Source organism: Rhamphochromis longiceps, linkage group LG9 (assembly GCF_057381845.1).
Source record: "Rhamphochromis longiceps isolate RC_006_pf linkage group LG9, R_longiceps_female_GT1.1, whole genome shotgun sequence".
NCBI lineage: Eukaryota > Metazoa > Chordata > Actinopteri > Cichliformes > Cichlidae > Rhamphochromis > Rhamphochromis longiceps.
The window spans coordinates 15,180,981-15,202,897 of NC_140565.1; the positions used below are offsets into that span (position 1 = coordinate 15,180,981).

The 21,917-nt window shown below is 40.1% G+C and overlaps 1 protein-coding gene across 1 annotated transcript in view; it reads right to left on the reverse strand.

Annotated features, from left to right (window-relative positions):
• Positions 1 to 21,917, reverse strand: part of ofcc1 (orofacial cleft 1 candidate 1) — a 74,401-nt gene that overhangs the window by 17,081 nt on the left and 35,403 nt on the right. Inside the window, exons 17-20 of the mRNA XM_085417765.1 lie at positions 14,433 to 14,687; positions 12,135 to 12,387; positions 11,589 to 11,752; positions 6,294 to 6,453 (exon numbers count right to left, since the gene is read on the reverse strand). Of these exons, the coding sequence (XP_085273891.1) occupies positions 6,294 to 6,453; positions 11,589 to 11,752; positions 12,135 to 12,387; positions 14,433 to 14,687 (832 nt within the window). The remainder of the gene's footprint in view (positions 1 to 6,293; positions 6,454 to 11,588; positions 11,753 to 12,134; positions 12,388 to 14,432; positions 14,688 to 21,917) is intronic.

Sequence of the window (21,917 nt, forward strand, 5' to 3'; positions counted from 1 at the left end):
ACACACACAGACACACACACACTACAGACCAGTAGTTGCCCTCTGACTCTAAAAACCCTTCCTGTGCCAGTGAACCACTCAGCTCTTCCTCTCCTCTCCCGGGGTTCCTGTGTTGCTGTTATGGGTTCCTTTTGAGGAGCTGAAGGTTCTATTGTTCTGTGACAGCGGTTCCTGTGTATCCTGTCACGGCCTACTGCTCCCTCTGTCTACCTTCCTCTCCAAAGCTTCTTTCTTTACATGAGTCTAGATTTGCATCTCAAGTGGCTCACACTCATTTAACTGTACTATTTGAACAAGCCCAAGATTGATGAGTACAAGTGCGCAGGCATGCACACTTGTAGTGTTTTGAGGACTGAATTTTATTTATTTAACTATGGGATTAAGATTTTTTTTGATGCCTCTGAAAATAGAGAACGTGCATGTCCTCATAGCTATTGTATAGATTAGGCATGTATGATATTTGTAGCCTATATTATTTTGTCTGACTCCAGATGAACTTTTGCAAAGAGATTAAAGCTCAAAATCTATTTTTATCACTTGGTAATTGGTGCCAAAAGTGTGACCCTGACAGTCCTCCATGGTCAGGGGCTCACAACACACACAGGCTCTGGATTAAAATGGAGAACACACCTCATATGATTAACAGCCAGCCTCCCAGACACAAGTTATCATTATCACTCCAGTCTGTGCCATTTGACTCTCAACAGGTTTACTCTCCACCAAGCGCACTGCTGTTGCAAAACACCTTGGGTGTTCCCAAACTCGCCTGCTGGTAACCCATTACCTAGACATACAGAGACAAACGGCACAAAGGTACGCAAATGTTGATGCAATCAGGTTGAGAAAACATCTCCAGGGCCATCATACAACCCCCTCTCTCCACTCTCTCCCTCCTTCCTCACTTCTTTTAATCTCTCCCTCCCTCCTTCAATTAATACAATGTCACCACCACCACTGGGAAACTTTCCTTTCGGTGAATTAACAGCAACGGGAAAGCTGGTGCTCTACTCTGTCACTGTCATAGCGGTAGCTCCGACAAAACAGTTTGCGTACCTGCTTAAGTATTACAGAAATTAACACCTCCCTTCCAGGTACAGTAATCAAGGGGGTGACGGGAGACAATTAATTAGGTCCATCTGCATCACTGCCTTTACATAATTAATGGGGCTCATTACTGCACCACTAGTAAGATGTGGAGCATGCAAGCCCTCTCACTAGCTGGGAGCATTACTGACGGCACAGAAAAAGTGAAGATTTTTGTTTATTTGAAATCACTGAAATGCGCCTCTAGTTGGCTAACCTGTGGTACTGATTGCCGTCTACCAGCAAAATATGTGAAGTTTTTATTCATTTATTCCACAGGTTTTAAAAACATCATCCTGAATCAGTCGTATATCAGGGCAAATCTGATAAACAAATGAAGAACATATGATGTTTTCTTTATGATTGTTGTTATCACAGGAAAAGGAAGATTGTATTTATCACATGATTAAATTAAAAAGCTACATACTAGTATTTTACTCGCCCTCTTTGCTTAGTCAGTGGACCCTGCTGTTGACATCTTCACCTGAGGAATTTTTAAACCTTCAAGCAACTCAATGGAACAACTCGATGGATGAATCTTATAATATAAAGTTAATTGGTGAGAAAGTAAAAATGAGATTATGTTTTATGACCACCTTGTGAAAATTACAAGTTTGATAATAATAGGCCATTTGCAGGTTGGTTATTGAATGTGGATTCTTTTTTTATTGTTTCATTGCTTGGGGGACATAGAGCATTACAGAGATTTTGCTGAGCATGCTAACACCATCAAGAATCTACTTTTAGCCTAACTGATTACCTGCCTCTCATATTCTACTTGGTTTAATTTTAGCCTTTAAAAAAAATTCTTTAAAAAGAAACAGTGGGGGAAAAAAAATGGTATGACTTCATGTTGCACTTGGCAGGTCTGTTGTTTGGAGATTTTTGGAGAAATTGCCACCTGTTACAGGGCTAATTTTTATGCCCCTGAAGTTTATCTGGACTGTTTTTTACTTTGGGGTTTGGAGCACTGATCGGTGGCTCCATTATTAGCATTGCACAATCTGTAAAGTCCTTGCTTCAAGGTGTTACATGGTAAGTCAGTTCATGATTTGTATGTGTTTAAAAATAATGGAGAAGTCTCAGCAATATAGCTTCTAGAACAGGTGCCGACATATAATAGAATCATACGTTTCAGAAATTTTTAAATGATTGTCTGTAGAAATCTCCAAAATAGAAAAATAGGTGGTTCTACAACTTTTAAGGAGTGGAGATGTAAGTATAAGCCTAACCTTTATTGCTTGAAAGGAAAAGAAAGTGGGGGTAAAGTGGAACCCATGCCTAGGCCAGAAACAGCTATTCACTGCTAATGTCGTAACGTGCTACAAACGAATGTGTTACTTTCATCCAATTACAGTTACAAGGTTCTCAGTGATTTCAACAATAGTTAGAGAGAAAAAAGAAAACTTGCAGCTTGAAGGCTGAAGAAAACGGTGGCGCGGTCTAGATGCGGACATTACTTTTACTTGCACAAAAGGACGAGAGGTCAATGGTGAAGTGAAAAGAGCATCCAGGACAGAAACAGCTACATTACAGGTAGCAAAGAACAGGGACGCCACTTAATCTTGCCATATGAGGGCCAATAAAAGTATTGCGTTGGCACAGCAAAAACAGAATTTCGAATTTTATTTTGCTGTTGTCATATACCTGAAAAATATGGCAAAAAAGAGAGAACTCAAAACTCTGCTAATGCCCACAATGAAGACTCCGGCTCACCAATGTTCACCCATGCTAACCAACTCTGTGATGATACACTATGTGTAACATGCACATTTAAAGTGCACACATCATGCTTGATGACATGGCTAAAGACTAGATATAGCACCCTGTTTTTTTCCCATTATTATGAAGCCTCTTGTATTTCAGTGAGGGTTAAAGAGGCTTTCTTTTAGCAGGTGAGCTTCTGTGCTACATGACAGTTAGGCAGCCAGAATATGTGCAGTTACAAAACTTTCATATTTACACACTGTTTAACATGATTTTAGCCTAGATGGATACCAGCTAGCTGTTTAGGAGGAATCATAATCAGCAGAGTTGTTTCATGTATTTACTTAAGTATGGATGGGATGAGAAGTTTTCCCCGGGCTGAGAAGAATCTGGAGGTATATCCATGATGACGCTGACACTGTGTGAGCACTGAGCAACACCCACCCTTTTGCACATGGACCACACAAAGGTCAAGTGTGTGGTGGTGACTGTCTGATGAATGCATTGCCTGCTTTCCAGGGGGGGAGAGGGGAAAAGGGGAAGTGGCTTTTCAAAGGTGACCACATTTCAGTAGAGGTGCGATGTTAAAAATAAAAAGCAATAATCGTTCTTTTCCCTTTTAAGGCTAAGCTTCTTTCAGCTTTGGTCCAGCCTCAACACCTCTACAGGGTTAGAAGAGGATCTAAGACTATAAAAATATTCAAAAGTGCCATAGTTAGTTAAAAGAAACATGGGCTATTTGCAGATCCCGATAGCCCGAGATCGGATTTGTTCAAAATATCTCACTCTATCTTTTTCAATAACGTTTTAAATTTGGTTACAAACTCTTGATGCTCCTATGGGTACCTTGTTTTTCCTTCCCCTCATCCCTCCTTTTTCTCGCTCAGCTAATGAAGGTCTCGTAGCCCACTGTTATTAAAATTACGCCCTTGCCTCTGATATTAATTGGGTCCATAATAAGGAATGCGTCAGATTCATTATTTAATTGCAAGGGCACATTTGGAATACAGTTTCTGAAATGTATTTTTAATGAAAAACACTACATCCTGACCTAATCATATCAACCTTATTCTATCTAATTAAGGATGCAAAAAATCATTAGAGTTGCAAAATATTAGTTTCAGCTCTTTTGGGCTGCTCCTTTGCTCGCTTTCATGAATATATTTTTTCCCTGTCTATGATAAATAGTTAATGAGGGGAAAAATGACAAAAATTTGCATGTAGTCAAATTAGTCTAATAGGGATATGTCTTTGCTGAGTTAGGAAAGTGACCCTTTTCATAGGAGAAACTGTTACAATAATTATGAAATAATGGTAAGGCCCATCTTATTTTGATGAAAAATGGTCTGCTTGAATAATGTAAAAATGTTAAAATGCAATAACCCTAAATTTTCATCAGACCAGAGAACGTGTTAACGTGTTAGCATTTTATCAGTTTAATAACATCAAATTAGGTATAATATGAAGTATGCTGTAATTGTTACCATGGAGGGGGATATGCAGTAATGCAAAGATGATTTAGCAGTGCACCACAGCAAGAGGCCATCAGCTGCTAAATGAGGCATTTTCTTAATCACAAACTTTGGGGATGTAATTTCTTTTAAAGTCTCCAAACAACGGAAGGCTCAATTTTCTTCCAATAAACAGGTCCATCACCATCCCATTAATGGCGGTGTAGTCACCTCTCAGAACAGGGGTTGCATTTCATTAAGGCATGAAGACCAATAAACAACAACAACAAAAAAGACTTTAGAAAAAGAATAGCATTTACACGATTACAATTATACTATCTGGTTTAGCAATGTAGTGTAAAACCATTTAAAAAGTGTATTTTTTAGGTCCTGCTGATGCAAAATGTATTCCTCTGTTTCTCTCACTTTTGTAGCTGAGTTTTTGTACAATTTTCTATCAAGAAGAATCCAGCTTTTCAAAGGTATCCATTCCCCTGTGTCTGGCACGTCACAATCGACATAGTTAAATACTTTGTTTAGGAAAACAAGATTTTGCATACTGTTTTGTCTTCATGTCTCCTGCTTCCTGTTGCACGTCCTGTCTTTTGTTTCAAAATAAAGTGTAACTACAGATTAAAAAAACCCCAACAAAGCATTGCATCATTGAGAGGAAGACACAAGTTCTAATGCCATGTTGACACAATCGGCAACAAGCTCACTTTGTTGCATCGTTCACCGCTGAAGTTTTGTTCCGTCTCTGCCTGTGGGGCTCTGTTGGTTGCTGCTTCACCCTGTTATTACTGCCCTGAAGAAATTCAGGAATGTTTAACTTTGCTTTATCACATGTCCCACCTGTCACACGGTGACAAGTGTCAGGTATGAGATAGCAGCTTCATGTTGCCTTTTTCATTGAAACGAAATTCGCTTTTCCCCAGCGCTGTGAACGCAACATAATGAATGCAGTCCTGCTTGTAGTGTAAACTTTGTTACGACACGGTTTGACGCGACTTTGATGTGTAGTCGTTCAGATATTAACTGCTACGACCCTCAAAAACTACATTTTGGTTTGGCCCACTCTGTTTTAGTTCTACAATTAGACAAAATAATGCATCACTTCCTAATGCGCAGACCATCTTTCACCACAGTCCACTGCAGCCTCTCATCCCGTTGCCTCACATACTTATTTGAGAAAAGAGCAAGGGAGTTAATGAACATGGAGAACATGTAGCGAGCAGTGTGCTACTAAAATACCCTACAGAATAAATTAAAGGGGGCTGCAGTTTGATCGCTGCATTCTATTTCCCTTATCTCAACAAGTCACATTTTCAATCACTATGCAAAGATTTTACATCAGGGGTAGGCTTTGTGCTAATACACTGCCCTCTCCTGTGCCACCATCATCGACCTACACGGGGCTGGGCCACATGCGTCATCCTCTCCCCCGTGATAGTAATTTCATGGGGACAAGCATTTATTTCAGCTGCCTTAGATGATTTCGAAATGTCCGCAATAAGGGAATGCCCACTATATCTCACACACGCATTCCACTGTGTGTGTTGATTGAGCAGTCTCTCTTTAATGAAATATCTTCGAAAATTGGTTTCCACAGACTAATCAGGCTGCCTGTTAGCTGAGTTTCTGTTTTGGTAATTATCTTGTACTAATTAGAACGGAGCTAAAGACCTCTGAGATGAATTCTCAGCTTTCTCAAATGTAACTAAAGAAAATTTAATGATATAAAATGAACCTATTCTATACATCCTCTCGGATGTAATATCTCCTTTAAAGTGACCAGTGAATGCTAACCCTGTGTTATCTTGGCTGCCTTTAAATGCTTCTGTTAGTGCCTCACTGATCTCACCCAGCTCAGCACTTTCATTGAGCACCTGCACCACGGCAGAAGACCTTATTGGTTACAAACACCACAGTTAATTCCTCCCCTTTGACCAGGTTAATTGAAAAGACTAGTATCATTAGCCCAACAGGTCACTATTGGTTTAATTACAATGCAATTCATTTAGAGACAGCAAAGGAGACCAATAATGTATCTACCTTGCGCCTCTCTCCATTGAACCCTCTCCACTGCTCTGCTTTCTTGACAATGTAGCTCAGTTCCTGATTGGACAGCTCAAGGTCTTGAGGCAGGAAGAATACCCCCTCCTTGGCGGTGAGTCGCTGAAAGACATCCAGCATGCGACCATCATTGTGGAGTCTGGAAGGTGTGTGGTGAGAAAAAAGAAAAGATTCAGAAATGTAAGACGGCGCAACAAAAGCAGACTGACTGGAGATCTTAGAGAACGTTTTTGACTAAACACAGCCTTTTGTAATAAAATACTGCACTGCATTCCTGATACAAAAAATATGGCTTCATATCTACATTTTAGCGTTATAATTTTTTAATTGCTGGTGGCAACTCAAGACTGATAAGAAGCTCTTTGAGCACATGAGAATATGCCCGACAGTGGCACGAGATTTAAAAAATGGCGACTTGCTATATGAGGGTACTTAGCCTGCAAATACAGCAGATATTAAAGAAACACAGAAGGGAATGGGAACTTCCCAATGACAGGGAATGAATGATGGCCAATAAAGTATACAGCGGTAACTGTACTGCCCACCACAGACCTAGCATTGTAAAGCCACACCTGGCCCTTTGGTTGTCCCTGACCAGCCCATGTTTGGTCAATCGGATTCAAATGTAAATACATGCATCATGTTGTTTTTCCTATTTCACCCATTAAACACTCTTTTTTATTGGAAATATTTTGAAGAGGATTTCTCTATGTATGTACATACATGTCTGCAAGGGGATATAGCTTCACTGTAAATGCACTGGAGCAGACAGTGATGAGAAATGTCAGATCACGGCAAAAAAAAAAGAATGACTGATGCAGAATGAATGTGGAGTTTTTGACAGGCCACGGACTTCTAAGTATTTATTTACTGAAGTCAGTAAAGCTATGTCCTTAGTTTTTGTCGAGCACATTGCTGTGTTTAAGAATTACATTTAAAATTGCCATTATGAGACTAAACACACAGAGAAATACAAGAACCTGACTGATGCAGCCTAGAAACCTTTACTGGCAAAGCTGCAAAAGCAACAAAGACTTTTTACTCAGATTTACGCCTTAAATCATCAGACTTTACTGAAGCATTATAACACAAACACAACTAATGAGTGAAATTACTCGTTTATGTTATTTCTACAGACACGTATGTATATCAGTTTAGGAGTCACTGGCAATTAACCTGCTTTACCACTGACGTATGAGAACATGTTGCTTGTTTCATTGCCACCAAGAACCAATCTTTTTTTTTTCTTAGTTTGTTATTAAGAATATTAATTGCGTTCATTAAATCATGGTCGCTGGTTGTAAACAAGTGCACCTATGAGAAATGGAGGCTGGAGGATGGTGAACCAAAAAATGTTTCCACTGTTGCAGAAACATGTAAAATGCGGTGCGTAATTAAATATATACGTTTGTTATTTCATAGGTTACTGCAGTATATGCCCTCAAAAGTTCCAAGAGCATTTGAAACATCACCTTTATTCACACATACCTAGAAAAGTTCATATGAAACCTATTTTTGGTTCCAGAACACAGACGTTGTGTGGATCTGCAGCTTGCAGAAATGCACAGGGCCAACTTTTTATTCTGACAGCTGGGTTGGATGCTCTATAAAAGTCTAATACATCAATTGAAACAGCAAAAGGAATCAAACAAATTGGCCTGTGAGTGGGAAGTATTTTGTGGACACAAGCTGAGTGTAGAAATGTCTGAGTTTGGCTGGGTGTCTGCGTGGTTGCACAAATATTAATGTGTGGGAGTCGGATCCTGGGATGTTCTTCAGTGTTAATGCTGTGCTTCAAAGATGGCAGATACAGTGGACGTGCTGGTTGCAGATGCATCTGGAGAGCCCGGCTTGAGTCACAAGAAAATTTTCAGCCCAGCAGAAGGCATATTGATTCATACCTCCACATGAGTACGCATCACCAAAATGCTATTTTTCGTTTGCCACATGCAGCCAACCCCTAAAAAGAAACACCATGTCTGTAAACAAATGTCTTGGCTGACCATCAAAACCAACAGACCTTGTGCCCTTCCACAGAGATTCTAGCCTGTCAGAGGGTAATCAACTCTCAAATAAAACCAACATCAAGGAGGCAAGGATTTATACAAGAAGCTGGTACGGAGCTTTGAACTCAGCATCATTCCCCATTGCTCTTGGGAGTGGGATGTTTGTAGAATCTTGACCTCAGACACAGGAATAGCATGCATTCATTTTAATCCTACACTTGAATTGTGCTTCTCATTCATTTATGCGGTTTCTCTCTTGGAGGAATTCACCATCTTTGCATCTCCGAGCTTCAAAACGGGCTAATTTCTTTGGTGTGGAAAAGGCCTGAATTTAAGTATGTAATTCTTTACCATGTAGGTTGTGATCTGGATGACAAGGCTCATGGCAGGTCTTTGTTTAAGCACAAGGTTCACGAGTTGATGTCAGTGGATGAAAGGGTCAGAGAATAAAACACAAATGATTTGTCTTTCTAACGTATATGTTAGTATTATCTCACCCAAAGGTTTTTCTCACTTTGGTTGCTCTGTAGTGTAGTGGTTTACACATTTGCCTAGCAAGCAAAAGATGGGAGGTGACACAAATCCCTTTGGGGTTGCATCAAGAAAGGCATTCAGTGTGAAAACTGCTCAATCAAACATGCAGAGATACCCACTGTGGAAACCCTTAGTGAACAAAGGAGCAGTCAAAAGTAGCTTAAACTGTATTTCTCAATTTACAGAATGTGTGATTTATTTTAAAGGATCCTATCAAACTAAATTTAATGGAACAGAAGGATTCAGTGCAAACAAAGATACCTTCTTATCTTGTTCCATCAAAAACAAACTTGCAAACCTCTTCTAATGAAGAAGGAAAACTGATAAAGACACTGATGAAGTAGACACTTGCAGTAACTGAAACAAACAAAGTTTTTTTTCTTTTACAGTCTTGCAAAAATGTTGATGGAACTACCACTACACTACTACTTTTATAGCTGCTCATTTTGGTTTCCATAAAGGGTCAAAGAATACAGAGGTATTTTACGTGTATTTTTGCAGGCAGTGAATAAAAGCTTCCTAAATGTAATTAAGAAAAAAGGATAACAGTCCATTCTATCTATACATACGGCCTGGAGCATATTTTTTAGAAATAGGTCATGGTCTGTGTCAGAGCCCCTTCCTTGTAGCCAATAGGAAATTGTAACCCATAAAATTATCAGCCTTGCTTCAGCCTCGTGGCCTACATTCAGTACAAACCCGTGTGGCTGCTGAGTGGCAGAAGTCATTATTCCCGGCTGCTGTTTTAATATTGTCCATTTAGTCTGATCCCGATAAGCGTCTCGCTCACTGAAATTAGATGGCACCATCTCCTTGGCTGCCAATCTCAAACTGATTAATTCAATAGGCGCTTTCTTACATTTTAAGCTATTAATGGAATTTGGTCGTATGTTAGAGTGAGAGAACACACCTTGGATGAATACTGAGTTACACTATTCAGTAATTTATCACCTGCCTGCCTTTAAAGTGAGTCCTATATTGCAAAAAGTCTGTCAAATCAAATGCCTTTGAATGTTTGAGAAAGAGCAGTGTTTGTTTTGCCTGGGCTTTCGAACTAATCAGCAAAAGGTCTATAGATGACATGAAAAAGCCATCCGAGTTGCCAAATCACAATGCAGGCTAGCAACCAAATGTTTCAACATGGCTGACCTCAATCTGCAAGACATGAGTGGAACACACAGTGCATTAAGATAGAGTATGTGTGTTCATCACCATCCGCACGCCGTCCTTTTCAATATGTATGAAACCTGCAGTGATCCCAACCATGCAAAACACCCAGCCTAATCGGATAAAGTAAGGGGGTTCCATATTCACGCTATATCAAAACACATCTAACTTTTGAATTAGAAATGATTTCCATTTTCCAGTGAATTGCAGCGAATGGTATGTTCAGGCAATCTAGCTGTGTGGTGCGTGTGTATATTCCTGATTCTGTGTTTAATAAGTTTGTGTATGCTTGTGTATGTGAGCCTTTGATGCATAACTCCATCAGTAATTCCCTGCAACTATAAATTCAAAATAAATTACATCAACATCTGTTTATATTTTTGATTTTTTTTTGTTTACAGTTTTTTTGTGGACAGAAAAGGTGAATAAATACTTGATGAAGGGTGGAACAAGCAGGATAGTAACATTTAGATATACTGTATTATTATTAACTGGTGCTATACTATCCAGTCGTTAAGTGATGACGTGATGAATCCTACTTCCGGGCCTAAAGTAGTCTGCGTTTAATAAGGCCTGGAGACTAGCCAGCAACCCCTGTCAACCTCTAGTCCTTAAAGAAAAATGTGTATTTCCGGTTAGCAAGTGGTTGCTGGAAGTTGCTGTTCAAGAAGAGGTATACAGTCCTACACAAGAAACATCTTCATGATTGTTTTGTTGCTAGCAGATTGCTGTTTCCACCTGCAGTTTGCAAGTTGCAATCAAGTTTCACTACTCCTCGAGGAGCAGTTGGCCAGTGTTTGTAGGCAGGTAGCTGACTTCCAACTATAGGTGGCCACAGCTAGTTGCTAGCTGTATTTTAGCCGTGTGATTACTAGCAACCGAAGCAATCATAAAGAGATTTTTAATGCAGAAACTTTAGCAACCACTTCTTAACCACTTGTTAACAATGTTTCCCTCGAAAATAGAGGTTGTCAGGAGATCACTTACCTGTCTCTAGGCCGGTGTGACTGAGACCCAAAGAAACCAATTTCAAAATGTCATCGTTCTGATTTACTAAATGGGGAGGAGGTAAGGTTTGGACGATTAAGGGCTGGTTGTGCATTTGTGTGCTGTGGGTTGCGGGGGTGTTATAGGTTTTACTGCAGTGGTTTTATTGTCCCAGCTCACTTGAGATCAGATTGACCTACATGTAGCCCCTGAAACAGAATTTAAGGCAGACTTATTTGTGGGTGTCTCATAAAGATACTTTGTATTTAATGCCACAGATACAAGTGGCATTAACAAGTGATATAACTTGTTTTCAGATTCAAAACAAAGTTCTTGTAGATGGTTGACTTAAACCAAGCCAGCAAGTATTAAATACGTTTATTGTACATATTATATACTAGGAGCATACCGAAAACAGAAACAAATTAACATTCAAAAATACATTCATTTTATCTCTAAAATAACAAGAAAATATTTGAGATTTATTTTAATGTTAATGCCAGTTGCTTCAAAACATTTTGTGTTTAAGATAATGTAATTGTTTTCTTGCTATATTTGGTATTCTAACTGTGTAGCTCACCTGAGCAGGTACATGGAAAGGATGGTGATGGAAAGGAGAAAAACGACAGCATAGAGGAAGAGAGTGATGATCACCCCCGCTGCACCTGATTTGTCAGCTTGATAGAAGTGCCAATAAAGCTTGGCAGCATCCCCCACTGGTGTGTCAGGACTGTAGGAGAGGCGCTAAGGAGACAAGGATTAAAAATAAATAATAAGTAGTTTCCTATAACTGTGGATGCAGAAAATCTCTTTTTCTAAATGAAGATCACAAGACAGTTCACGGATTTTCTTTCACATATTTCAAAAGTCAAAATATAACAACGTTTTCTCTCCCTTTTTACGTTTAAGTTGCTGCCTACATGAAACTGCAGCAAGAAATGTCCAATCCATTTCAGTCACCTTACACATCTAACCCGCTGCCAAAAAAGACACCCATCCAACCTTGCACATTTTGCTTCTCACCCTCTCTGCACTCTTTTTTTTGTAATCTAAAGTCACTTTGCCAAGATAAAGTGAACTCCTATTTAAAGTGCACAAGTGTCCAAGTTATTTTTAAGTGACTTACCCCGAGGATGGCGTCCACTGCAAAGACTGCCAGGGGGTCGAGGACTGTCCACACTCCCTGAGCCATGATAAACTTTGACGTGAAGGAAGGGAGTGAGCCAAATATCTGTTGACAGCCCCATCTGATCAGAACCAGCAGGAACGTTATTGCGTTCAAGGTCAGGGGACCCACCACCACCATTGCCAGCTCCTCCCGGGTGTGGAGTAAAGAACTCTGGTACACGAGGTCCACCGTGTGTGCGTGGAAGTGGAATCTGGTATGAGAGGAAAGTGTCAATATATGTGTACCATATTTGTGCTTGTGATGCTTTGCAGCTCAAGGGCAGCTGTTTCCAGCAACTCCATATACTGTGTTATAGTATTTGTGGCTAATTCACTCAAATGACTTTGATGGCATTATGACTGACTGTTGTTAAGGAAACCTTTATACCTATTACTATCATAAAAGACACTAAAGATGCAAAGGACACTGAAAGTAAGAGTATTACCACCTTTGCCGATACATGGCAGAGCTTATCCAAGCCCGTTGTACGTTAAACTCCCCATTTACAGCAAGCCTCATGAGTTCCTTAATCTTCCCATCAGTCAGGAGGAGGTAGAGCCAGTGGTGGGAGAGGAGGGGTCCAGTTTTCTCTCATTAATTTCCATCTGATTTGCTCCAAGAGTCAAGCATCTCTCAGATTCTGTCCATTAATCTGACAGTAGAGGTCCATTGGTGTTTCATCTGAAGCAAATCTCTCAAGAGATTCAAGCCCCAAAAAGTCATTTCAGAGAACAGAGATTACCTCTCTGGATGACCGGTAAAGACAAGAGACTTTGATGTGTTATTTTTTATATTTCCAGACAAAATTATAAGTAAAAATCTTAAGATCTCTCTCAAATGCTTCCTATTATTTTGGCACAAAATAAGAGACATTTTGTGCTATAATTAAAGTACATTTAGTTAAGTACAACTTTGACATACTTTTTCTGTCCTTGAAGAATGTGATTTATGCTACACTCTACTTCTGATCGCTCTCTTAACAGATTACATTGAAAAACATATTTAATAAGCACAAAAATATTATACTGCTTATGCCTACAGTATATGTTTACTTATAATTCAGGATATTCTGAACACAAGATGTTTAGTACCTTAGACCAGTGTATTACTGCTTTGTAACTTGAGTGAGTAAAAGAAAAGAAGAGAAGAAATGAAGCACTCATAGATGACTGTAGAAGCACTGAAGGCCAGGGACTTTTGCTGTTGGGGACTCTTTGCAGGCCAATGATGTCCCGGGATGGATTATGGGAAGGGAGAATGCAAAAACAAACAGACACAGACGTAGAAAGAAAGAAAAAGGAACGAGTGTGAGATATAAGGGTGAAGCGAGGTATGCCTGTCATCATGCCAACCGCTCTGACTGTCACTTAGTCTCTCTCTCCCTCCCTCTCAATGGGCATCATCAGCTCTGACCATTGCATGGAGAGAGAAATGCTTGGAGGGAGAGCAGCAGATTTGGACATGTGGAAGTTGTCATCCAGCGTTGACCCCCTCTGTTTTCACATTTTTGTTTTCTATCCGCCCCCTCAGTCCATTCTTTTTTCCTTTTTTTTTCACTCAGCCACATTTTTTTTTCTTCCTGAGCTCTCCTCCATCACTTTCCATGATGTTTGCGCCCCTGAGTTATTGTAATAAAAACCTGGTTGTATGCATGTTTGCAGCCAGCCCTTTTATTGTGATGAATTAAATCAGCACCATATGCTATTCCAATGTGATTTAACAGTTCTGTGGCATCTTATTGCTGTTTATTATCAATGCTGCGTACCAAATAATAACAATAAATTCCTTCCAAATAATGTAGCCTTTTGGGACTTAAAGCTGTGTGGTGAGCAAACTCCCCCAGCAATGGTTTGTTAATATTGAGAAAGTCTTGTTAAAATGTTAATGGGGGGATTCCAAACAGATGATCTGGGTGTATCAAGCCTGCATTTGCCAACACACACACCAAGACACACACAGCACATCCTCATCCTCTCAGCTTGTTGTCCTCTCCGCATCGTATTTTCCCATAACTGTACACCGCATGTGTGTGAGCCTACATTCAGGTCATGTTATGTGTGGCCATGCTAATGAATTTACAGTATGGTAATATGCTACTATTATCTGGTATGTGTCAGTCCTCCGTTTTTATTAATGGATTTATCTCAGCAGCAATGTGTGCGCTTGAAAAGTTTTGCGCGTCTGTGTGTGTATTCATGCGATCCTCTTCCATGCATGTGTGTGTGTGCAGGGCAATATCAAAGGAAGCAAACTCACTTGTTGACAGGAACTGCTATGGCCTGGAGGTAGAGCCACTGGCTGCAGTAATGCAGGTAGAGCCTCAGAAACCACATCAAAGCCAGCAGCAGTATAATGAGGCCGAGCTGCTGAACGGAGCCATGCCAGCTACTATGCAGTTGTTGTTGTTGCCGCAGCAACGGCAGGCCCAGCTCAGATGGCAGCATGGAGAGAGCCAGACGCGCTCGGTCAGACAGACACGGAGGACAGGAGCCAGGTCCAGTCAGTTGTGATCTGTTTTCATAAGAGGAGGATCATACACACTGTACATGACTATCTGAAGTTTTCTTCAGCATTTCTTTTTTTTTTTTAGACACTGATACTATTACTCAAGTATGTAATTATGTGAGTTCATTACTCAGATTTCCTCCAATGAAAGCATTGTAATGTCTTTTTTTCTCATTAATTTTACATCACACTTTCAGGCTGGATAAGAACGTTCATGCACAGGTGACCACATAAAGCAAGATTACTGAAACAGAACAAAGGTGTTGACTTTGTTCAGTCGATTTGGAGGTTATGACAATCACTTTGAATAATGATGCAAATCCTTCCTCCTCTTTCTGTTGCATACTATTCAGAAGCTTATTTCCATCACGACAGCCATGCAGTAAACATTAAAGGTAGGGAAATGTAGTATTCAAACTGGCACACACACGCATACAATTGCCAACATATACACAAGTGCTCTCTCTTTTTTCCCCCCTCACTAACACACCAAAGACACGCAAACAGATAGGAATCCCTTTCAGCGGTGCTCAGCTTCCCTCAGCACCTCTGCCTCCTATGTGCCGCCCTTTGTCAGGCCTGCTCAACTATTCCCTTTCATAAGGAGTGCACAGATGGAGCAGTGGAGGCAGGAGCAAAGGAAAGGAAAGGAAAGGAAAGAAAAGGAAAGGAAATACCCTAACATAAAAACCTGACATTTCACATTTGTGTATAGGTAAATTAGGTGTGCATTTACAACATTCGTTGACTTTTGTTCAATATAATTTGCACATGTCAACAAGCAGTGATAGTGATGACTCCTAGCATTCGCCTGATAGTAATTAGAACAAGACTTAAAGTAGGTGTTTACAGTAGAGCTATGGCGAGGATCACACAATGTGACTTAAGGCATATGCCTGTGGACATCCCCATGTCTCACCACTGTGTCCCAGAGCACAGTTGGAATTCACTTTGTAGTGTGTATCTAGGGAAAATGGTACATTGCCTAAAGACGAAAAACCGAATCAATTGTATTGCTCTCTCACCCCCATTACCAAATGTGGGCTAGACTTGCATCAAAATGTACAAGTGCATTGTGTTCCCTGCTTCTACTAATACGAAAATGTGGAGCCTCACATAGTTTTGTTCGAACCCAGAGATAATTTTGGCCGTCGCTGTGAGGTGTGAAGTGTGAAATTATCTGAAGTTGAATCAAGTTTCCTCAGTGGATGCTATTTAGAGCAGTGGTATATTTTGCTGTACATGTGGGAAAAGTTGGAATTCATTGAAAAAAAAAAAAGGTGCTCAGTCAAGAGTTTGGGCTGATAAATGTTCGAGCTTGGCTGAAATAACATTTATCCTGTTGGGCTAAATGTGTCATGAAAGTCTGTTATCACTCAGCTCTCTGTTTGAGATCTTAAACTAAAGTATACTCCACTGCGAATAAACTGCGTGTTTCCTGTGTGAAACCACTGGTTGCTCATGCACACAGAGTAAATATATATATTTATTCAGCCAAAGTCTTTGTTTACTATCACTGAAAAAGATCCAATTCAGTGCTTCTATACAAGATTTGGAGTTAAAACGCAGATAGAAAGATGATGTCTTAGCAAACGCATCTCATGCTTCTCCACAAAAACACTTCCAGCTTTATCGCAACTTCACTGTGTTGTACAAAAAATGCTCTCCAAATCCCTGTAAACGCAGTGTATCGCAGACACAGGCGAGATGCTACCCTGTCAACTGGCATCGCGCAGAAACAGCAAACACAATCTGACGTCCATCTTTCATGTAATGAAGATATTGATGATGCATGAAAGAGGAATATTTTTAGACGTCTTCACGAAGCGGCCCCTTCTAAAGGAAACCGGTAACATGATGTGAAATCTGTTATCCCGACTGAATTGATTTCATTATGGCACCTCCAATTACAAAAGTATAATACAGAAAAATAGGGGAAGGCAGCGGGCGGACGTGTGGGATTTTTATCTCGCAGGGATGAAGGATGTTTCATTTCAATATCACAGCCTGTCCTCTGAATGGCTGATAGTATGTGGCACAGTGGCCAAGTGATGAAACCAACCATTTCAACAGGCATGCATGGGACATAATACTATATTTTAATTGTAGTTTTAATGCTTTTGTGAAATCTGGGCCAGAAGCTGTTTGCTCATTATCTTAGTTTTGATATGTTTGTTCTTCATACCCGTGTCATCAAAGCATATTGCAAAAGGACTCATCATCCACTCCAAATCTTTCCTGAGTGTGCCAAGGCCTGTAAATCAGATTTAACTAGCGTGTTTCTGTCAGAAGCATCTCCTGGACTGGTTTTCCCAGGCTGGTGTCCCTTAATGTTGTACGCTATGACAACAAACAGACGCTACGCTCTTAAAAATAGCACAAAGCGAAAAGCAAGTAGTGACATGCATTATACCTTGAAGACGGCACGGGTAATACGAGATGGAAGGGTGGATGGGGGAGGGAGTACAGTGGGGTGTTCCATTTAAAATAGCACACTTATGGTGTGAAGGCTCCAGGGCTGTAGGGAGTAAAGGTAACCCGCAGATTCCCTCTGCGTAGCCCCGATGGCTTAAACCCTCCAGTGTCAGACCACTTAAAGTCTTGGACTTATCCCTTTATTCGGAGGATTAAGATATTTTCTGTCACTTTCTTATTTAGGCCACCGGCATTGTTTTTAAATTCCCACACTTCTTTTCCCACCTAGTCGATGAACGGTTTGCTGTTGGGGAAACAGAGAAAGCAAAAAAAAAAAAAAAAAACCACTGTGAAAATAGACTTAAGAGATTGACAGATAATGTAATTGTTTTCTTAGTGGCCCAGATGCATAAGTGTTGTGGTGATTATGGAAGTGTGATTATCTCTGTCAAGAGATAGGACTCAAGATACCACATCTTTGTTTATATTTCATTTTTGAGGAACGCTGATAATGCATTTGTTTTGAATTAGGAGTGTATCTGTCATCTGTCCTACGTGCGTTACACAATCAGGTCTAAGGCGTTGCTAGGGCTTGGAACGTGGTGAAAGGTTTTTGGTAATCTGAAAGAAACTTATAGGTCATCATGTCAGCCTTGTCACCTGTGTTTGCAGTACCCATGTGATACATCGAGAGCTTAGAGGCATTGCTGGCTAATGACGGTTGCAGACACAGGTAGTGGCAAAATGCGTTTAACTGGAATAAAACAAAGAACGCTGTCTATCAGCCAAGAAAAGAGAGAGCAAGTAACTCAGAGAACAATTAGTGAGGGGATAACTGTGTATTTAAAAGTGGTGAGAGCGTCCAGAATAAAACTTGTGCTTTAAGTGGTCTTTCACAAATTTGATTGGCATTGTATATGTGCATCAGTATGCTGTCAGTGTAGATAGTTATGATGGGGCATGTAGAGGGGAAGACCTAAGCTACTAGAGTCCACAAAGCTGAATCAAAACATACCACAGGCATCACACCCAAAGCTGCGAGACTAAACACCTATATCACTTTAGTCAGTCAGTCAGCCCAGCAACAGCATCCAGCATCACTGTCTTAAATTACAACAAAACAAACACAATATGATAAACAAAATGAATAATAAAAGTAATAAATCCTCTTTTGCTTTAGATGTTAAACTAAATGGCCTTTTTGTTTCAATGTTTTGAAACATACTTGTGTAATGTTAACCAGCCATTGCTCACTCCGGGCATGAGATATCTATCATTTTGTCAGAACATTGTTACATTTTACAAGTTGTTGGCACCCAAAAGTAGTTGGGAGCGCTTTGGCTTCTTTAGACTAACTAATTTAGCCTGGCATGCCACCTGCATAATCACTGTTACACACAAAGTAGACACACCAAGGCACTCCCTGGCCTCCCACAGCTGGATACTCCACAAAAACGGGTCCCCAACAGATTATTACTTGTTTCAATTGAATCGCTGCCAAAGCCATCACTGCTCCAGCTTCTTATGTCTTGCTTTTCATTTAACACTTTTTTTTTGCCTTTTGTCCCTGGAAACCAAAGAAGTGGATGTTATCAGTTATATTTGAATACTAATAATTATTTTGACATTTGACTCTAATGCAAGTGATCCTGAAAAGCTTGAAAAGTTCTTGAAGCTGTTTTGCATTTCATGCAAGTGGTTTCTTTAGTTCTGTAGGAGATCTATAATGCGAGTGCAAAAAAATCACAATAAAGAATTATTAACTAAAACTGCCAAATAAGTTTCAGAAGTTTGTGTAAATAAAATTCACGTGTATGCATTTCAATTATGTGAACAAACGTATTTATTTTTAAATTTTATTCATGCAGAAGTACAGATGTTTATTGCAGTTCTGGCACTGAAGCAGTGCTTTGCACAGGTGGGCCAAATATAATGCACGAAGCTTACAAAGTGGAAACCATAAAGAAACACGCTCCCACAAGATGTATTAAATGATAATTATTGGTTTCTAAGCTGGTATCATTTTCCAAAGCACCTCGAACGTGTATGTGTGTGTGCACAATAACAACTTGGACAGAGCATCTCTCTGTGCCTGTAAGGCTTTTAGATAATTGAGTCATTTTATATCATCTTGTGAGAACTTTTATTTATACAAGGAAAAAAAAGAATCAGAAAGCATGAAAAAAAAAATGCATCGGATACAACTTTGTGCTCACTCTTTCTCTCGTACTCCCTCCTCTCATTTGTTTTTTTTCTTTGCTTTATTTTTTTCCAAGTGAAACTACCTTAACATGTTGAGGTTTTATAAGCACATTTATTTATTTTGCAAATCTGCCAAAGAGTATATACATACCCTAAACGAGCTCCATTGACAAAACTGGAGCACAGTGGCAGGTATTTGGAGTCAATTGCCATGTAATAAAACCTGTACACATCAGAATTAAAAATCAAGCCAATTACTTGCAATTAAACAGAAGTTATGGAGAACAGAATTTTAAAAAGTAAAAATATCTATGATACATTCATAGATGAGAGGTATAACAACGGCTCTACAAGTCAAACCATGTAACCGTCTCATATCTCATATTTGTGGATAAACTAGTCTTAGATCATGAGCCATAATTTAGCAACTTGACTCTTGCATTGCCTAAACTCCTCCTGCAAAAACATTTTGGCCTCCTCGCACACATTGGAATAGTTTAGATGCATAAATGAGGTAGCTGTTTCATTGCTGAGCAACATGTGGCGTTTTTATGGAGTGCCTGACTTAGCACGAGAGGGAATTAAAAATGGAAATGGCAGGTCCCTTGGTGCACCATAAAGTAGGGTGGAAACATTTCAAATGCAGATGCACCTGGGATGGACAAACACATACTGACTTTGCGAGTGCTACACACACACACACACACACACACACACACACACACACACACACACACACACACACACACACACACACACACACACACACACACACAAATGGTGCAACTACCACCACCCTTGTGCTCAACAATGAAGAACAGGTTGTTGTTTTCTCGCTCTCTCTCTAGATTTTTGGGGGGCGCTGAGAAAATACAGATATGGGTGCCAGTGGATGTGCAACACAATAAGCGATAAATGCAGAACAAATAAATGTTCCACATCCATCCATTCAGCAATCTGTGTGAGGTGTACAGGGACGGGTGCTGCAGAATGTATGTATGGCCCTCCAGAGAGTTGCATCAGTATTTAAATGGATTTCACTTTTTTGACCTTGCTTCATAACTGCAGGACATTGTCACCAGAGAGATAGAGACAGGATGGAGAGGGAAAGATGGAGAAAATGAGAGGCAGAGAAGTGAGATAAAGACGGAATTAACAGGAGGGAGGGAGAGGAAGAAAGGAAATAATAAAGAGCTATAGAGTCTAACTGTGCGGGTACGCAGAGATCAATTAAGTGAGTGCTAAAGACAAAAAGCAAAGATGATGTTTGACTTGAAGACGTGGCCTGAAATGCCTTTTGGAGTAGGAGTCTGTAACTCTCAAACCACTTTTTTTCCAATCCCAGGCTTTGTTACAATACATTACCACTAATGGGGGCCAATTATGTTCAATGATGTAATGTTTTGTTATTGATTCAAATGCTTCATTCAAAGGAATCCAGCCTCAACACAAATATGGATTAACAAAGATCATGTTTTTTTTATAGATACTATAACTGTAACTGTCTCCAAGCAAATATAAGAAGAAGGTAAATGCCTGTCAGGCCTGCTCCACCTTTGTTTATTGCTGATAATAATAGCACAACAACAACCTCGCACAGCCATTGAAGTGGAGTGGACCAACATTCCACAGGCCACAATTGACAATCTGATAGACTCCATGCGACGATGTGTTGCACTGCATGAGGCAAATGGTGGTCACACCAGATACTGACCGGTTCTGGGTCCCCAGACCCCCAATAGCGCAAAAAACTGCACATTCCAGGGTGGCCTTTTGTTGTGGGCAGTCTGAGGTACACCTGTGCACTACTCATGATGTCAGATCAGCATCCTGATGTGGCACACCTGTGAGGTGGGATGGATTATCTCAATATAGCAGATGTGCCCACTACCACACATTTGGACTGATTTGTGACCACTGTCTGGGAGGGATGGTTATATTGTGTATCTGGAATGAATTTTAGGTCTCTACGTCCATCCCATGGGGAATGGGAGCAAAAACAAAAGTGTTGTGTTTATATTTTTGTTCAGTGTATATATATACAAACGCTGCAGTAGGCAACTGCAACTTCTGATTACATCGGCATCCAGAGAGCTTGTCAGTTATAGTATCAGAGCTGCCTGTCAGTAATATTTTCCTAAGAGTTCACATTTATTTGCACAGGACACAGTCCATTAGTGCATGTTTGTGCTACAGTGCATTGGCTGTTACATAGCTGCATGTAAAACTTGTAATTTCTGGAAGAGTTATGTGTTTATATAACGCTGGGGAACTAGTGATTACAGATATAAAAGAAAAAAGGAAGAGCGTAAGTTAAGTGCCATCTCTGGCTTAGCTCTATTTTTTCAAGTGCACACAAAGGCCTCATGCACAAATCATATGCGATTACTCATATATTCTTACATATAGCTCCTGCCACTTTTCAGTATCTGACACCTCCCCTCTTTCCCACGTGTCAGTGTGAAGCGCATTCATTTGACCCAGACCACCAATGGGACCGCAGTATGCGCCCACTGATGCACACCATCAGTGTGAATTAACCAATCATATTGCAGTGTTAGTCTGTCAAGGATGTGACAGCTCTGATTTCCATAAAGGAAGCGGCATGTTGATTTTGCG